Source organism: Macaca fascicularis, chromosome 12 (genome assembly GCF_037993035.2).
Source record: "Macaca fascicularis isolate 582-1 chromosome 12, T2T-MFA8v1.1".
Taxonomy (NCBI): domain Eukaryota; kingdom Metazoa; phylum Chordata; class Mammalia; order Primates; family Cercopithecidae; genus Macaca; species Macaca fascicularis.
The window spans coordinates 129735461-129751230 of NC_088386.1; the positions used below are offsets into that span (position 1 = coordinate 129735461).

At 50.0% G+C, this 15770-nt stretch overlaps 1 protein-coding gene across 1 annotated transcript in view; it reads left to right on the forward strand.

Annotated features, from left to right (window-relative positions):
• Positions 1-245: 245 nt before the first annotated feature.
• The window catches only part of MROH2A (maestro heat like repeat family member 2A), a 39467-nt gene continuing 23942 nt past the window's right edge, over positions 246-15770 (forward strand). Inside the window, exons 1-15 of the mRNA XM_005574678.5 lie at positions 246-566; positions 1446-1538; positions 1757-1835; positions 1990-2103; positions 4700-4776; positions 5706-5825; positions 6133-6243; positions 8110-8257; positions 9389-9429; positions 9990-10131; positions 10430-10482; positions 10939-11046; positions 13370-13489; positions 13680-13802; positions 15083-15235. Coding sequence (XP_005574735.4) covers positions 393-566; positions 1446-1538; positions 1757-1835; positions 1990-2103; positions 4700-4776; positions 5706-5825; positions 6133-6243; positions 8110-8257; positions 9389-9429; positions 9990-10131; positions 10430-10482; positions 10939-11046; positions 13370-13489; positions 13680-13802; positions 15083-15235 — 1656 coding nt within the window. The 5' untranslated portion in view covers positions 246-392. The remainder of the gene's footprint in view (positions 567-1445; positions 1539-1756; positions 1836-1989; positions 2104-4699; positions 4777-5705; positions 5826-6132; positions 6244-8109; positions 8258-9388; positions 9430-9989; positions 10132-10429; positions 10483-10938; positions 11047-13369; positions 13490-13679; positions 13803-15082; positions 15236-15770) is intronic.

Consider the following 15770-nt stretch of genomic DNA (forward strand, 5'->3'; position numbering starts at 1 on the left):
AGGGCAGTGACCTGACTCATGGCAGAGTAGGGGAACTCATGGATGTTGAACAGCTGGGACCTAGGAGCCTCATTCATGAGGCCAGCCTTGATGAAGGTTGGTGATAATCCTGAGAGCACTTGTTACATGCTGGGCCCTCTACCAGCGTCTTACCCGTGGGAGCTATTTTCACACCCCTCTGTGATATAGGACTGTTTGACACAAGCGGAAACTCAGGCACAGAGAGGTTAAGTACCTGCTTGAGGTCATGTGGCTGCTAAGTGGGAGGGACTCAAACCCAGCCGCCTGTGCAGGAAAGGCCTTGCTCTGCTTCAGAGGCCCCTTCTGTCCTGTGTCCTTGGATTTTGTGGGTGGGGCTGAGGTCACTGGCCTTGCTGGAGGATCGTGAGACAATGAGTCCAAGAGCTGGTTTCCGGTGGCAGGTGAAGCTGGGGGTGATCAGGTCCCTGAAGCCCATGCTCGGCCTCCTCCTGCCCAACGATGACCTGCGGGAGCAGGTCTACGACTACATCCCCCTGCTGCTGGCGGAGTACCAGGGCGGTCTGGAGGCGCTCTTCATCACACAGGTGAGCGGCCAGGCAGCCATGGCTCTGGGCAGGAGACTCAGGGAATTGGGGGCTCCCAAGTGTTTAAGGGGTATGAGTGGAAGCCGGGGGGATGTCAGATATTTTGACGCTGTGTCAGCAACCCGACATCTGTGCCCTGTGAGGGGCGTGGAGCCTGGCACCCATGGGAAATGAACACTGCCCTTCCGGGTGGAAGGGACCAGGTGCTGGTCCTGGAGGTCAGAAGTCCAAACTCAGGGTGTCGGCAGCGCTGTGCTCCTTGTCCTCTTCTTACAAGGACACCTACCCAAAATCCAAGATGATCTCACCTTGAGATCCTGACCTAATTCCATCACAAAGACCCTATTTCCAAATAAGTCACATTCTCAGATTCTGGGCGAGCCTGAATTTGGGAAGGACACCAGTCAACTCAAGGCAGCCTTGGTAAAGGGGTAAGATGTGTGAGAGGCAGCCGTTGCAGTGTTCCGAGTGGAGCTGTGGCTGGGGCTGGTGCCCATGTAAAGGGATCACTCATCTATAAGCAGGGTGTGGGTATCAGCTCTTAAAGCAAGGAATGGAAAGGGATGTGACTGATTTAGGAGCCATTTGTAGATCATTCTGGCTAAAGAATGGGATTCACTTTTAGGTGAAGGGAGGCCTCGAATGCCACACTCAGCAGCCTAGTGCAGCACTTCCCAAGCCTTGCTGTGGTTAGGAACGACCTGGGGGCTGGGTGAAATGCAGGCTTGGATTCAGCAGGACTGGGGTAGGGCCTGAGAGTCTGCATTTCTAATCAGTTCCCAGGGAATCCTGATGCTCAGTGGGTCCCCGAGTAGCAAGGGTCTGGAGTTTGACCTTGAGTTGGTAGGTCACCTGCCACCATTTGCCTATCCGCTGCAGGTCTTGAGGCAGATCCTGGAAGTATCAGTCATCACCAACACCCCCGTCCCCCAAATGCAGCTACACACTATTTTCACAGAACTGCATGTCCAGGTGAGGCCTGCAAGCTGGGCTGGACAAGGGCATTCTCTGGGTGGATCAGCAGGAAGCCGGCAGCGGGAGGTGGCCTGGCCCACAACTCACTCGTGTGTCTTCCAGTATCGGATGGGGTATGAGGCTGTGATGCTCATGCAGCCCCAGGCATGGTCAGCTGAGCTGTCCCTGCACCTGTGTCCCTGTGATTTCCTCCCTCACTGCCCATCCCTCCCCAGGTGTGCAACAAGGCCCCGGCCCAGCATCAGTACAGCAGCCAGAACCTGTTGGAAATGGTGCACTGCTTCGTAGCCCTCGGTGAGGCTCTGCGGCAGGGTGCTCCCCGCCTGCCCTGAGGACTGCAGGGGGCCTCTAGGGATCCCGGCCCCTCTGAGCGCTGGGCCTGGGACTGCCTTGCTGGGCCTGCTCTGGACCCGGTGAGCATGACTAAAGCCGTGCTTCCACCCTGCAGCTCGCTCCTACCCCAAGGAGCTGATGAAGTTCTTCTTCAGCCAGATGGAGACAAACAAGGAGGCCGTCCGCGTGGGGACTCTGAATCTGATTAGGGCTATAGTGAGCGCAGATGGTGAGCAAGGCAGGGCGGGTGGGGCGGGTGGGGGAGGGTGGGGCGGGGCGGGTGGGGGAGGGTGGGGCGGGTGGGGAGCGTGGGGCGGGGAGGGCGGGGAAGGCAGGGTGGAGAACAAGGAAGGCAATTTTCATTCACATCCGGGCATTGCCACTTTCTAGACACTACTGGGTGGGCCAAGAAAGCCAAAGTTCTTGGCTGCTTTTCGTTTTCTAAACTTTAACCTAATCAGCACTGTGGCTTACCCTCCCCACGCCCAACCCTCTGAGTCCAAATTTCAAATTGTTAACCTGAATCCTCCTCCTAACCTCCAAAGCTCAATCAGCGGCAGGATATAAGGCCAAACTACACCACGTAGGCGTCACCTGAAGCCCCGTGGATTCAATGCTCAACCATAGTCTACACATCTGATTCTAATCCCTAAGCCCAAACTCTAAACCTAGCCCTGATATTTAAAGAGAACACCTGTCCCTCACCAAGGCACTAGCTCACACTGTGCCTTTGTGTGAATTTGAAGAAGGCCGCTGTTGGCAGCACGCAGCCCTACAGGTACATAATGGTTAGAAGAGCATGGGAAACTCCCACTCAGTCCTAAAGTCGGGTAGCTTTGTTCAGTGCACAAATTGGGCGACTGTATATAAAGGGACTTGTGCTGCCATTAAAACTTTCTCTTAAAGAAATGCACATTTAAGCAACAATGAAATCCTTTTTACCTATTCGATGAATAGAGATGATAAAGATAATGGCTAGAGTTCACCTGGCCATTTTTCTGTAAAAGGCCAGATAGTAAAACTATTTTTGGCTTTGCAGGCTGTATAGTCTTTGACAATTACTCAGCTCTACCATATGCAGACCAAAAACAGCTGTGGACTCCTGAGCACGGCTGGTTTTGCAAACTTTATTTACAAAAACAGGCTGTGGGTTATACTTTGCTTATCGCTAGTCTAGGGTGACAAGAAACCACCTGTGATACTTCACTGACAGAGGTGTAAATCAATAAATGATTTGGGGTGCTTAGTTGGATAGGGACCAAAATTTGCACTCAGCAATCCAACTTTTTGTCAACTGTCCAAAGGAAATAATTGCCCAAAAGTAATTGGACAAAGGTACTCGTTAAAACATTGTATTAAAAGCAAAGTGTGAGAAACAGCCTAAATGTTTTTCTGTAGGGAATTTGTGGAATAATGGAGTATTACGCAGCAATTTAAAGGTTTGCAGTCAATGCACTTTTTTGTGGAAAAGCTGCCCTCTTTATATTAAGTGTAACAATACAACGTGGGGCAGTATTTATAGCATGAACTCAGTGATGTGGAAGAAATCTGTTCATTTATGCATAAACAGGTCTAGAAGGACACAATCTATTAAAAAGTGGTGGTTTTTTATTTTAATTTTGCAATGAACCCATACTATTTTTTTCTTTCAGAGAAATTAGATCTTTTTTTTTTTCTTTTTAATTTTACTCTAAGTTCTGGGATACATATGCTGAACATGCAGGTTTGTTACATAGGTATACATGTGCCATGGTGGTTTGCTGCACCCATCAACCCTTCATCTAGGTTTTAAGCCCTGCATGCATTAAGTATTTGTCCTAATGCTCTCCCTCCCCTTTCCCCCAACCCTCTTGCAGGCCCCGGTGTGTGATGTTCCCCTCCCTGTGTCCATGTGTTCTCACTGTTCAACTCCCACTTATGAGTGAGAACATGCGTTGTTTGGTTTTCTGTTCCTGTGTCAGTTTGCTGAAGATGATGGTTTCCAGCTTAGACTGGATAAAGAAAATGTGGCACATATACACCATGGAATACTATGCAGCCATATACTATTTTTATAATCAGAAACAGTTTCCATCTTAAAGGTGAAAATCTCATTGCCTCATGCTCACTTAGTACCTGACTGCCACCTTCTACCTGCTCTCATTTCCTTTTTCCTACTCTGGGGTTGACTTAGTAACCCCTAGCCTTGAGCGCAGTATCATCTTGAATGTCTAACTCTACCTCCATCCACACGAGCCCTCTCCAGAACCTTCTCATGGCTCTTTCTGGCCCCTCTTAAGCTTCCTCCTTTAGTTGGGTGTGCTGTCATCAGTTGTACAACTAGCAAACACTCCCCAACCCTTACAGTGTGCCAGACGCTGTGTTAACTCTGTGACAGAGGCACTGTCATTATCCACACTTTACAGGCGAGGAAACTGAGGCACAGAGGGGTTACATAATTCACTCTAGGTCACACAGCTGGGATGTAGTGGAGCCAGGATTTGAACCCAGGCCAGGCCTGGTGTCAGGACCCATGCTCTTCCTGGTGGTGCTTTGCAACCTCTGCGTGCCCACTTCATGCCCAGTGCTCTATCCCAGCTGCAGGGCACTAACGAGCTCGTAGGCAGAGACCTTGCCCTCAAGGAGAGTTTACCTGGGTTCAAATGAGACACACGCAAAGCGGTGGCCAGGGAGAGCATGGCCAGGAAGGCTCCTAAGAAAGTGCCCCTGAGCTTGGGGAATGTGGGAGGAGACAGAATGCGAGGCCCTGATGTGGGGCAAGCCACCTGATGTCTGTTGTCTCCCTGAGCCGCAGCCCTCCAGCCCACCCAGTTTTCCTCCTTCAGAGCCCAGGATGAGTATCAGGGCCATCTACCTGGCTATCCGGGTGGTCAAGAACACCATCTCTGATACCCGGTCCAAGGTAACAGGGCAGAGACCTGGAAAAGGGGGGCACTCAGGGGACCCTGCCAGGGGAGCAAAGGGAAGTCTGGGCTCTGGGAGGCGGAGGCTTTTGATGGAAAACCCGGTTTTCCATTGGGTCTCAACTGGGGCTGCAGGATGGCAAGGCCAGTGAAAGCTGAGGTTCCACTCTCGAGACCTCATTCTCTCCAAGGATCTAGAGTTTTCGAGTGGTGTGTCTCAGGCACCACCTTGGACCCAGCAGAGGCCGAGTAAATCCAGCTACAGCTAGAGTCACTCAGCTGCCAAGGGTTTTGTGAGATCTTTTATCGCATGTGAAAAAAGCAACTAAGGGGTACTCCTCTACCCACCCTCAAAAGGCTGAAGACCGCAGTCCCGGGCTCCACGGCAGCCACATCTACCTTGGAGTGGAGCTTGGTTCTGGCCACAGGCCGGGGAAGGGAGGTCCAGCGTAGTGAGGGTCTGCACAGCGGTTTTGAGGAATATCAGAGAGGGGATGGAGGAGAATTGGGGCTAGAGATTTAGGCAGAGCTGTCTGCAGTACCTGGAGGCTGTGGAGGGAAGAGAGAAAAGGCTCATTCTGCATCTCCTGCACATAGTGATTCTCACCAATGGAGCAAGCCCCAGGGAGCCCAGGGTAACAGATGGGCTCCCCACGGCAAGGGCTGCTAGAATGGAGCAGCCTAGGTTGGAAGGGAGGGAGGGAGATTTGTGTCTTTCCAAGGCTCAATGAGGCTCCCAGGTGGGCGTGCTGCAGAGTGGGACCCCTGGATGAGGCAGGGGGAGGTGGGCAGAGTGGGCAGTAATCAGGTAGCCCCTGAGGCCCCTTCTAGCCCAGAGCACGCCCAATTCCTAGCTGTCTGTGTCACAGGATTGGGTGCCCTGGAGCCCACCCCAACCCCCAGCATGTCCATGGTCCTGTCCCCTCAGGTGAGGATGGCTATTCTCCGCATCATTGGGCAGTTGGCGCTCTCTGGCTACCAGGAGAGAATCAAAGGCTGGGGCCTGAAGTACGTGTCTGTGCAGCTGACCTTATCCACCTACAAACTGGTGAGTGGCCGTGATACACAGATCACAGAGCAGCTGGACTTGGAAATGGTTTCCACCGTGCTGAGAGGAGAATGCCACTCGGCATACCTGTGTTGGAACCTGCATATCTGTTCACAACATGAGTTCATAGACACACAGTGAACCTGCAGGTGACAATGTGTGGGGTCCTAGATATATGCACAGCTCTGAGCATTCTGTAGACTCAGTATCTGGGCGTGGAGCCCCTGGGGAGTGAGGAGACCATACTTGAGAACACGGCAAGCCCCTGCCAGGCCACAAATGGGAATCCCTTGGTTCTTTCTTCCAGACAAATCGCCGGGATAACTTTTATCTGAGGGACCTGGAGGAGAGGATGGTCCACAAAGTCACCATGGACACTGTGAAGATCATCACCTCTTCTGTCAGTGGGATGACCAACGTGAGTGGGCCCTGCCCCACCCGCACAGTGGGTCTCCACGCCAGGCTAGGGGTGAACTCACATGCCCAGAATTCCACCTCTTTGCTTCTTCCGTTCCTGCTGTCTGGAGTGTCGAGGGACCTTCCTCTTCCAGTTGCCTGGAATTACTCAAAACCCAGTTCCAAAGCCAGATCCTTGATGAAAACTTACTCTTCATCTCTGTACCCCTAGGGACTGGGCAGTGCATGACATCAGCATGACTGGCAGTATCAATCTGTATCATTTAAGCGAGTACCTGAAATGTGTCCATTACTTTAAGGCCTGTGTGTGTGTGTGTAGACCAATAATTTTCATGGTTTAATTTTGTAAACATTCATCGAGTTCTTACTCTGTGAAAGGAGAGAGGAGTGTGCAGTAGGAGGACTCAGTATATGACTGGAAGAAGTTCACAGACTATGGGAGAAACAAATGTGTCAACTTTTAATTGCAACAAAATGTGGCATAGCAATAAGATGGGAAAAATGTACCATGAGAGCGTCAAGGAGGGAATGATTATTCACTAAGTGAGGCTGCAGGCTAGATGATCCCTGTCCAGCGACAGCTTTTTTAAATTGCAGAAATAATAATCATCATCATAGCTACAGTCCATGTGGCATCCGCATATAGCAGGTATACTGTACTAGGTGTGCAACATGTACAATCTTGTTTAATTATCCCAGCAACTACTCGCATAGAGGGTAGTTGTTATCCTGATTTTGCAGATAAAGAAACTGAGACCCAGAGGGATTCATTAATTTGCTCAAGGCCTCACAGCTAGTAAACAATAGAGCCAGGATTGAAATTCCCTTTGTAATTCACCATGCTGTCTTTATGGGGAAGCCCAGGAGCTGGGAGATTCTAGTCCTGCTGGCTGGAACAGGTTAAGCCATTTACGGGGAAGCCCAGGAGCTGGGAGATTCTAGTCCTGCTGGCTGGAACAGGTTAAGCTATTGTATCTGATAGTTGGTAGCATAAGAGCCTCACCTTCAACTCCCAGGGGTGGGGGTGGGGTGAAGAGGGATTACAATTAGTTGGGGGTGTTGAATGGTCACCCAGGGAGAGAGGAGATGGTGGGGTGAAGTCGGAGACACAGCTCCAAGAATCCATATCAGTCAGGGTTCTCCGGAGAAACAGAACCAGTAGAAGACATATATAGTCTGATTTATTTTAAGGAAGTGTCTCATGCAGTGGGGGTGGCAAGTCTGACACCTGCGTGGCAGGCCAGCAAGCTGGTGACTCAAGCAGGGGTGGATGCTGCAGCCTTGTGGCTGAATATCTTCTTCCTCAGAGAAACCTCAGCATTTCACTCTTAAGGCGTTTCACCCATCTGTGTTATTGAGGATAATCTCTTTTGTGGATTATGCACTTTCGTCACACCTACAAGCTACCTTCATAGCAACACCTAGATTCGTGTTTGACTGAATGACTAGGTACTCTTGCCTAGCCAAGTTGACACACAAAACTGACCGTCACACGAGGCACGCACAACTGGATCATCTGCTCAGGGTGCCCCTCTAGAGTACTTGGGATCAGAGGGAGGACCCTGTATGAGGAGGGTGTGATGGATGTCGGTTTGTATGAGGCTGGCAGCAATAGAAGTTGGGCAACAGGGATGCTGGCCCCAGCAGGGACTAGCAGACTGTCTTGCCACATCAGGGTGGGTGACATTTAAATGCCCCTGACAAAGACTGGGGTTGGCGGTGGAGCCAGTTCAGGGCTGAGACTGTCAGGGGATATCTCTGGGGAAGTGGGGATGGGGCTGGAACCGTGGCAGAGCCTGACTGTTCTCCTTAGAGGCCCAGGGCTTGGGCTAATTCTGAGCTCCTTTCTCTCCCACCCCCACCCCAGGAGTTTTGGGTGAGGCTCCTGTGCTACATCATGGAGACAGATTACATGGAAGCTTTGACTCCTATCTGTATCAGCCTCACAAACCTGGCAGAACACCAGCTCCATGGCCAGGACGTGGATGTCAGCATGGCTGGCAAGAGCAGGCAAGGTGGGCAAAGTTCCTGTGCCAGCTGGTTGGATTGGGCAGGTGGGCTGGCTCCTTGTCTGGGAATGCCCACCTCTCTCCACATTCCTCCCACCCTCATTCCCCCTTCTGGAAACATCCAAGTCCAAATTAATACTATTAATGCCTACCTGGATATTAATGCCTGCCTGATCATATCTAGGACATGTTAGAATTGTGTAAACTTCCTTCTGGATAGCTCACTCCTCATGTCCTGTCCCCTCAGCCTACACCCCTGGTCCAGATCCCATCCTTGGGAGCTCCTGGCCCAGCCTTTCTCATGCATGACCTTACTGGGCCTCTGCTCTGTCTGGCTTCTCTGAGCCAGCTAGAGTAACTATAGGCACCCCATCCTCTGTAGACTGCCCTCACTGTGGTCCACTCAGAGTGGGGACTGTTAACACCAGGCTCTCAAAGCAACTATGCCCACCTACCATGCTTGCTCCTGTCCCCTTTCCTCCCACCTCTGGCCCCAAGGGCGTGACTGGTGATGGAGGTGACTGATGGGGTCCTTTAGGATCCAGGGCTAGCGAAGGGCAGAGCATGCTTTCTTACTTTGATCTAAACAAGCCAGTCAGGCGATCCTCTGAGGTCTTCCTCATGCCCCTCTTACTCTTGACTCTGGTTGAGTCCTCTCTAGGGTCCCTGCTCTTGCACCTTCTCAGCAGGCCTAGCCTTGCCTTTGTCCTTTTGTTTGTGTGCTGTTGGTTTGCTTTTCATGGGCTCATTGGCTCCCAAAGCCTATAGAGAGTGTCAGGAGTGGGTAGAAGGGCAGTGTCTAATTACTCTTGGCTCAGCAGAGGACAGGTTCATGATAGGAGACAAAACATTGTCATGGTAAGCCCTGGTGTCCACTACAAAATGTGCATGACCTGAAGAGAGCATCTTCTAAACCTCAACCCGTTAGCACAATTCTCCCCTCTTCCCAGCATAAGTGAAATGTAGTGATATTCTCAGGAAATTCCCTGTGCCAACCCATTCTCCATTCTCGGGGTTTGGGGAACAAGATCATGTTGGGGAGGCACCTTCTAGGGTAAAGTTCCTAGATGGGGACACAGGAGCATGTCCTGATACAAGCGAGGAAGGCTCAGCTGGGGTTGCATTTCCTTCAATCAGTGGACCTGCCTGCACCTCAGAAGCTGCTGGCCCGTCTCCTGGTGAGTGGCTGACCTGCATCATGCCCTGGCCTGGCAAGGCCATGCCTTGTGGCTTAAGCTCCTAATTCCCAGAGCCCCAGGGGTAGGAGGAAGCCGGGGTGCAATGAGGGAGTTTGATATTTGGTAGGACAGATCATTCCATGTCCCTGTCATTCCTCTCGAGTTTGGTAGAGGCAGTGCACTTGTGATAACTGGGGAGCCGGCCTGGGCCTGCTTTTAGAGTCCTCTGCCCAAAGCATCCCCACAACACCTCCAATACCTGCCTACCCCTGGAGGTTGCCTCAGTCCAGGACCCATGAGTTCTCCTCTTTATGTTAACTGTGGACCCTCATCCATATTACACTGAAGCCTGGGGTGGGGAGGGAGCCCAGGTCTGGCCCCCATCCCCCCTCCCCCCTCCTTCCTGCAGTGTCCTCTGCAGGTGCACTTTCTGTTTGAAATCCCTATTTGAAAACCACCCATCCTGTCCAGCTCCTCCCTTTAAAAATGAGGACAATGAGCTCCAAGACAGGGAGCGAGGTGCTCAGGTGCTACTTCACTGGAGTCTTGGTGCCCTCCAGGTGCTGATGTCATCACCTTACAAGGGGGAGGGTCGTGGGATAGCCATGCTCAACCTCTTGAGGACCCTGAGCCAGAGCATCGCACCCTCCATGGCCAACATGTGGGAGCTGGAGATTCCGCTACTGGTCCGGTACCTGGAAGGTGAGGTGCCTGGGGAGCCCATCCCAAGCCAACCCTCCAATCCGTGTACATGCTGGGGTTCTAATCACATGAGTTGAATAACAAGAGCTGAGGCTCACAGTTGACCCACACAGCACACGTTTGTCCTGAGAACTAGTTGAACAGCTTGGGAAGGTGAGGAGGGCAATGCAATGTGTGATGGGTTCACCCATGGAGGGCCTCAAATGCCACGCCAAGGAGGCATAGAGGGCCTCGAATACCAGGCTTAGGGGAGCAGTGGAAGAAAGTGGCATGTGTGACCATGCATGTGTTCCTGCAGAACATACTGAGTTCACTTGGGATCAGAAAGCCTGGGAAGACAAGCTGATTCAGGTAAAAGGGTAACAAGTTTGCTGAGGCCTGGGAGGAGGAGAAAGATGGGAGTAGATGGAAAGGCATTTGGTGGGCTGGGCACGTGAGGAGTTTAGAAGCCCCTAAAGGACATGTTCTCCTTCTGTCAGAGAAGACTTGGGAGTTTCAAAGTCTATAGCTGTGTCTATCCCCAGGGGAGAACTGAGAGAACCTTCCATCCCAAGAGCCAGGTGCCCAGGAGGGGAGCAGGGAGTGACACCCCTTCTGTTAGCCCCCAGAGCCACAGCCATTCCTCAGACCCACAGAACATTATTAGCACTGGATCAGGGATCTATGGACTTCGTGATCTGGAGATGTAGGCAAGGGAAGTGAGAGAGGGCAAGTCACTACTCAAGGTCACGTAGCATTCCCAGAGCCCAGGCAAGAAGAGGGATGAAGGCCTTTGTCCCTTCCCACCAACGTCTTGTTCCTCCCCAGTTTCTGCGAAACTCCCTCAAGAAGACCCGGGGGTCTAGCTGGAGCCTGCGCTTGAGCAAAGAGCTGAACAACCAGATTGCGAGTTTTGACAGCCCCTCTCTGGAGAAGGTTTGTCTTCACAGGGACAGGAGAATTTGGACAGGGAGGAGACTCCAGGGATGATGGAGTGCAGAGGATCACACTGTGTGTGTGAGATCAGCTGGACCTGTGGCTGTTTACAGGGTCCTGGGAGGAGAGGAGGGTGGTCTAGATTGGTGGTTTTAGTTTTGTTTTTGGTTTGTTTTTTTGTTTTGTTTTGTTGATCCTACAGATTCTGATTAGCAATCACATGTGTATATTTCTTTGTAAACAAAACTATACCACATTGCTACAAAACTCTAAAATATTGTTGAAAGAAATCAGTGAGGGTCTCAATAAGTAGAAAGCACCCCATGTTCATGGATTGAAAGATGCTATAGTTCAAATGGCGATACTCTCCAAATTTATCTTCAGTTTTAGCATGACCCCTATCACAATCCAAGCTAGTTCTTCTTCTTTTTTTTTTTTTTTTTCCAGAGACTGACAAATTGATCCTAAAATTTATATGGAAATACCACGGGCTCTGAATAGCCAACATAATTATAATGAAAGGAAGAATAAAGTTGGAGGACTCCTCAATTTCAGCTTCTTACACAAGTGCAGTAAAACCCTGCACAATTGCAGTAAACAAGATAGTGAGATGCTGGCATAAGGATGGACATACAGATTGATAGAATTGAGAGTCCAGAAATAAACTCTCACATTTATGGTTAATTTATTTTCAAGAAGGGTGCCAAGACAATTCAATGGGGAAAGAATAGTTGTTTTCAACAAATAGTGCTAGGATAACTAGAAATTCACATGTAAAAGAATGAAATTGGATACCTTTCTCACACCATACATAAAGCTAAATCAAAATAAATCACAGACCTAAATAAAAGAACTAAAATTATAAAATTATAGAAAAACACAGGATAAATCTTGTGACCTTGGGTTAGGCAAAACCTTCTTAGAGATGACACCAAAAAGCACAAGTGACACAAAGAAATAAAGTGGATATCATGAAAATTAAAACCTTGTGCTAAAAATAATACAATAAAGTGAAAAAAGCATATTAAGGAAGAATATGTTCTTCCGTACAGATCAAAGACTTAAGTGTATAAAATAAAATAGAACCATGGAGCAACTAGAATATATTGATGGATATTTTTATAATCTTAACGTGGAATAGCCTTTATATGCTTGCAAAGAAACCAAGAAAGACAAGAGAAAAGAGGTAAACTTTACAGATATTAACATTTTTTTGTGTGCTTCTACTACTTCCTGTTTGTTTTCTCATCTCCAAAAACAAAAATATTTACTTTATGGAGTCATGGTGAGGATTTAATGAAATATGGATGGTTGTTCTTATTATGTCTCCAAATATAAAACAAAATTCTTATAAATAGAAAAAACCCACCAAAAAATGGGAAAAAGAATATAGCCAGAAATTGAAGGAATTATAATGAATCATGAGAATATGAAAAGATGATTGGCACAACTGATAATCAAAGAAACACATCACAGTGAGAATGTTCCAGTTCTCACTGATCATGACCTATGTTGGGGAGTAGGTGGAGAAGTTGGTGTGCTTAGATTTGTTGGCGGGAGTGTAAATTGGTTCAACTTACACAGGAGTTGAACAAATTTACACTTCCCCCTTTAACACATATAACATGCCTGCCCTTATATAGCCTGACCTCCCAGAATAACCTGAACATTTATTTATTTTTTTTTAAATTTTTTATTTCCATAGGTTTTTGGGGAACAGGTAGTCTTTGGTTACATGAATCAGTGGGGATTTGCAAGATTTTGGGTCACGCATCACCCAAGCAGTATACGCAGCACCCAATTTGTAGTCTTTTATCCCCCACCCCCTTCTTACCCCTTCCCCCTGAGTCCCCAAAGTCCATTGTATCATTCTTACGCCTTTGCATCCTCATAGCTTAGCTCCCACTTATGAGAGAGAATGTACGAGATTTGGTTTTCCATTCTTCAGTTACTTAGAATAATAGTCTCCAATCTCATCCAGGTTACTGCAAATGCCAGTAATTCATTCTTTTTTATGGCTGAGTGGTATTTGTATATATGAATATATATATATGAATATATATATATAGACACCTTCCCTCCACAACTGGGTCTTGAGAGATATATATATCTCATAGTTTCTTTATCCCCTTGTTGATTGATGGGCATTTGGGCTGGTTCCACATTTTTGCAATTGTGAATTGTGCTGCTATAAACATGTGTGCAAGTATCTTCTGCACATTTTTTAAAAATTGAAGAATATGAAGTAAACTGCCTACAACAGCATCCCCTGAAGGCTGGCTGTAGGGAGGCCTGAGCTCCTTCCTCCCTTCTGCCTCTCTAGGGCTTTCTGTACCGGGCCTTGGGCTTCACCTTGGCCACAGGCCTGGAGGCCAGCAAGGTGGAGGTCCTGCTGTTGGAGCTGCTGTACAAGACGGACTACAGCAATGACTTCGACAGCGAGGTGAGGGTGCCTGCAGTCCCGTCCTGTCCACCAGATGCCTCTGGACCCTTGGGGACACGCGTGTTCATGTGGCTGCATGCGTTTTGTGGGTGTGTGTGTGTACGTGTGTGTGCCTTGCACGTGTGTGTGTGGGATCCTCCTCTGCCCACTGGCCCCTGCCCTCACCCTGGCTGGCTGGGTCTCCCTGCAGGGTGTGATTCTGTGCTTTGGCCTGTGTGCCCGGGGCCAGGTAAAAACGGTGCTGAATGTGCTTCATGACTTCGAGGAGAGGATCCAGGAGTCAGAGCAGTCCTGGCAGATCAGTGCTTGGCGGGTAAGGAAACTTCCCTCCACAGCTGGGTCTTGGGATCTCTTCGCACAGTGCTCTGGGCACTGACCCAAGGTCCTTTCTAGATCTCAGTAGGAAACTTACCTCCCACAGGGTCTCCTGTCACCACAATGGCTGAGACATTTAGTCTGAGACCTCCTGGACAGAGCTTTTGCTATTGAATCATCTTAAAAATGCAGGGTGGGCCTTTCCAGGACCCAGATACTGGCACGGAGTCCCAGCCCCTTGCTACTCATGGTGGGGTTCTCAGACTGGCAGTGGGGGCTCCCTGGGTGCTGATTGGAAATACAGAGTCCCATGCCCCATCCAGACCCACAGGATCTGAAGAAGCTGTTCAGGTAGTGCTCCATGGGTGCCTGGCACTGGGAGCTCTGCCTCAGTGAATGGATGCTGCTGGGATCGAGGGGCTGTAACCCACCGTTGCAGGGTGAGAACACTGAAGCTTGTCCATAGGCATGAGGCTGGTTCACTGGTGAAGCCAGGGTTTGGACCCAGACAGCCCATGGCCCCATCCTCTGGAGGCTGCCCCTCCCTGCCACAGGAGATGGTCTCACCAGCTGGCTGAGCTCCTAGTGGGAAACCATCTGAAACCATCACCCATGCCTCAGGCTTTGCCCTTGACTGGGAACCCTTGCCCTGGGGTCTGGTTGTTTGGATGTAGAGAATCGAGAGTGTCCCAGGGAGTGTCCCAGGCTTCTTTCCAGGTTTTCTGCAAAGAGGACCTGACACCTGGATTTCTACTCAGTCTGGCAGGGCACCGGGGCCTCTGCTCCCCATCCACAGTGGGTTTGGTGGCCTCTAACATCTCCTCCCACTCAGAGATTGTTCTGAGGATGTGAGCACCGCGAGGGCAAGGTGGAGGCTGTCAGTTCCTGCTGGATCTCCAGCCTCATGTGTGCCTGGCCCGTAGCTGGTGCCTGCTAGGTGAGGGTATGAGGTGTGCAAGCAGCCTCTCTTTAGGGGTATTCACATGAGCACCTCCACCCACAGCTGATAGGTGGTCTGGGCGTCTATGGCCCTGGTCTGTCTTGCTCACTACTGCATGCCCAGTGCCTGGTGTCTAGTAGATGCTCAGTAAAGATGCATTGAGTGAGTGAATGTTATGCATGAAAAAATGATGAACATTTCATGCACCCAGAAAACAGTCAGGTGAAGCACCGCCAGCTGACTTGACGGATCCTTTGGTTGTGTGGCCAGAGACCATCACTTGCATCTGGAGCAGCCCCTGCTGCCCTCAGTGGTTCTTTTTCTCTTTGGCCTTGTAGAAGGACCACCCCTGGAGGCGGGAGACAGTGAAAAGTGCCCTCATGGTGATGTATAGCTGTGTGGCCTCCTACTGCCACCCCCAGTTGCTCCTCAACCTCGTGGACAGCCCCATCACCGCTAAGATCATTCACCATTATGTCAGCAGCTGCCAGGTAGCCCCATCTGCCTGGGGGGATGTCGTCTGGACCAGGCTGGTGGGGAGTAGTCTTCTGCCACTCTCTGGGCACCTGCATCCCCACCCAAGGGACATCCAGGCATCCTACCTGATGCCCAGCACGTGGGAAGCCCATTGCCCAAATGTGCTGTTCTCTGTGCTTTGGTGGCATGCAGAGGGGGTGGGGGTGAGGATAGCCCCTCTTCCAGAGTGCTGGTGGGGTCCCCAGAAGCCACAAGATGAGCCCCACCTCGTCCCAGCCTTTCCCACTCCCTCTGCCCTTGCCTCTGGCCCTCCCTGACACTGACCCAGACCCTTTCATAAGGAACAAGAAGTGGGGTTACCTTCAAAGACATGCAAAGGGACTGGCTATTTTCTTGGAATGGCAAGGAGGGGGAAACACAGAGAATAAAGCAAAAATTGTTTTTATTTTTTAAAACTGTGGCAAAATACACATAACATAAAGTTTACCATCATAACCATTTTTAAGAATGCGTATAGTTCAATGGCATGAGGTACATTCACATTGTTGT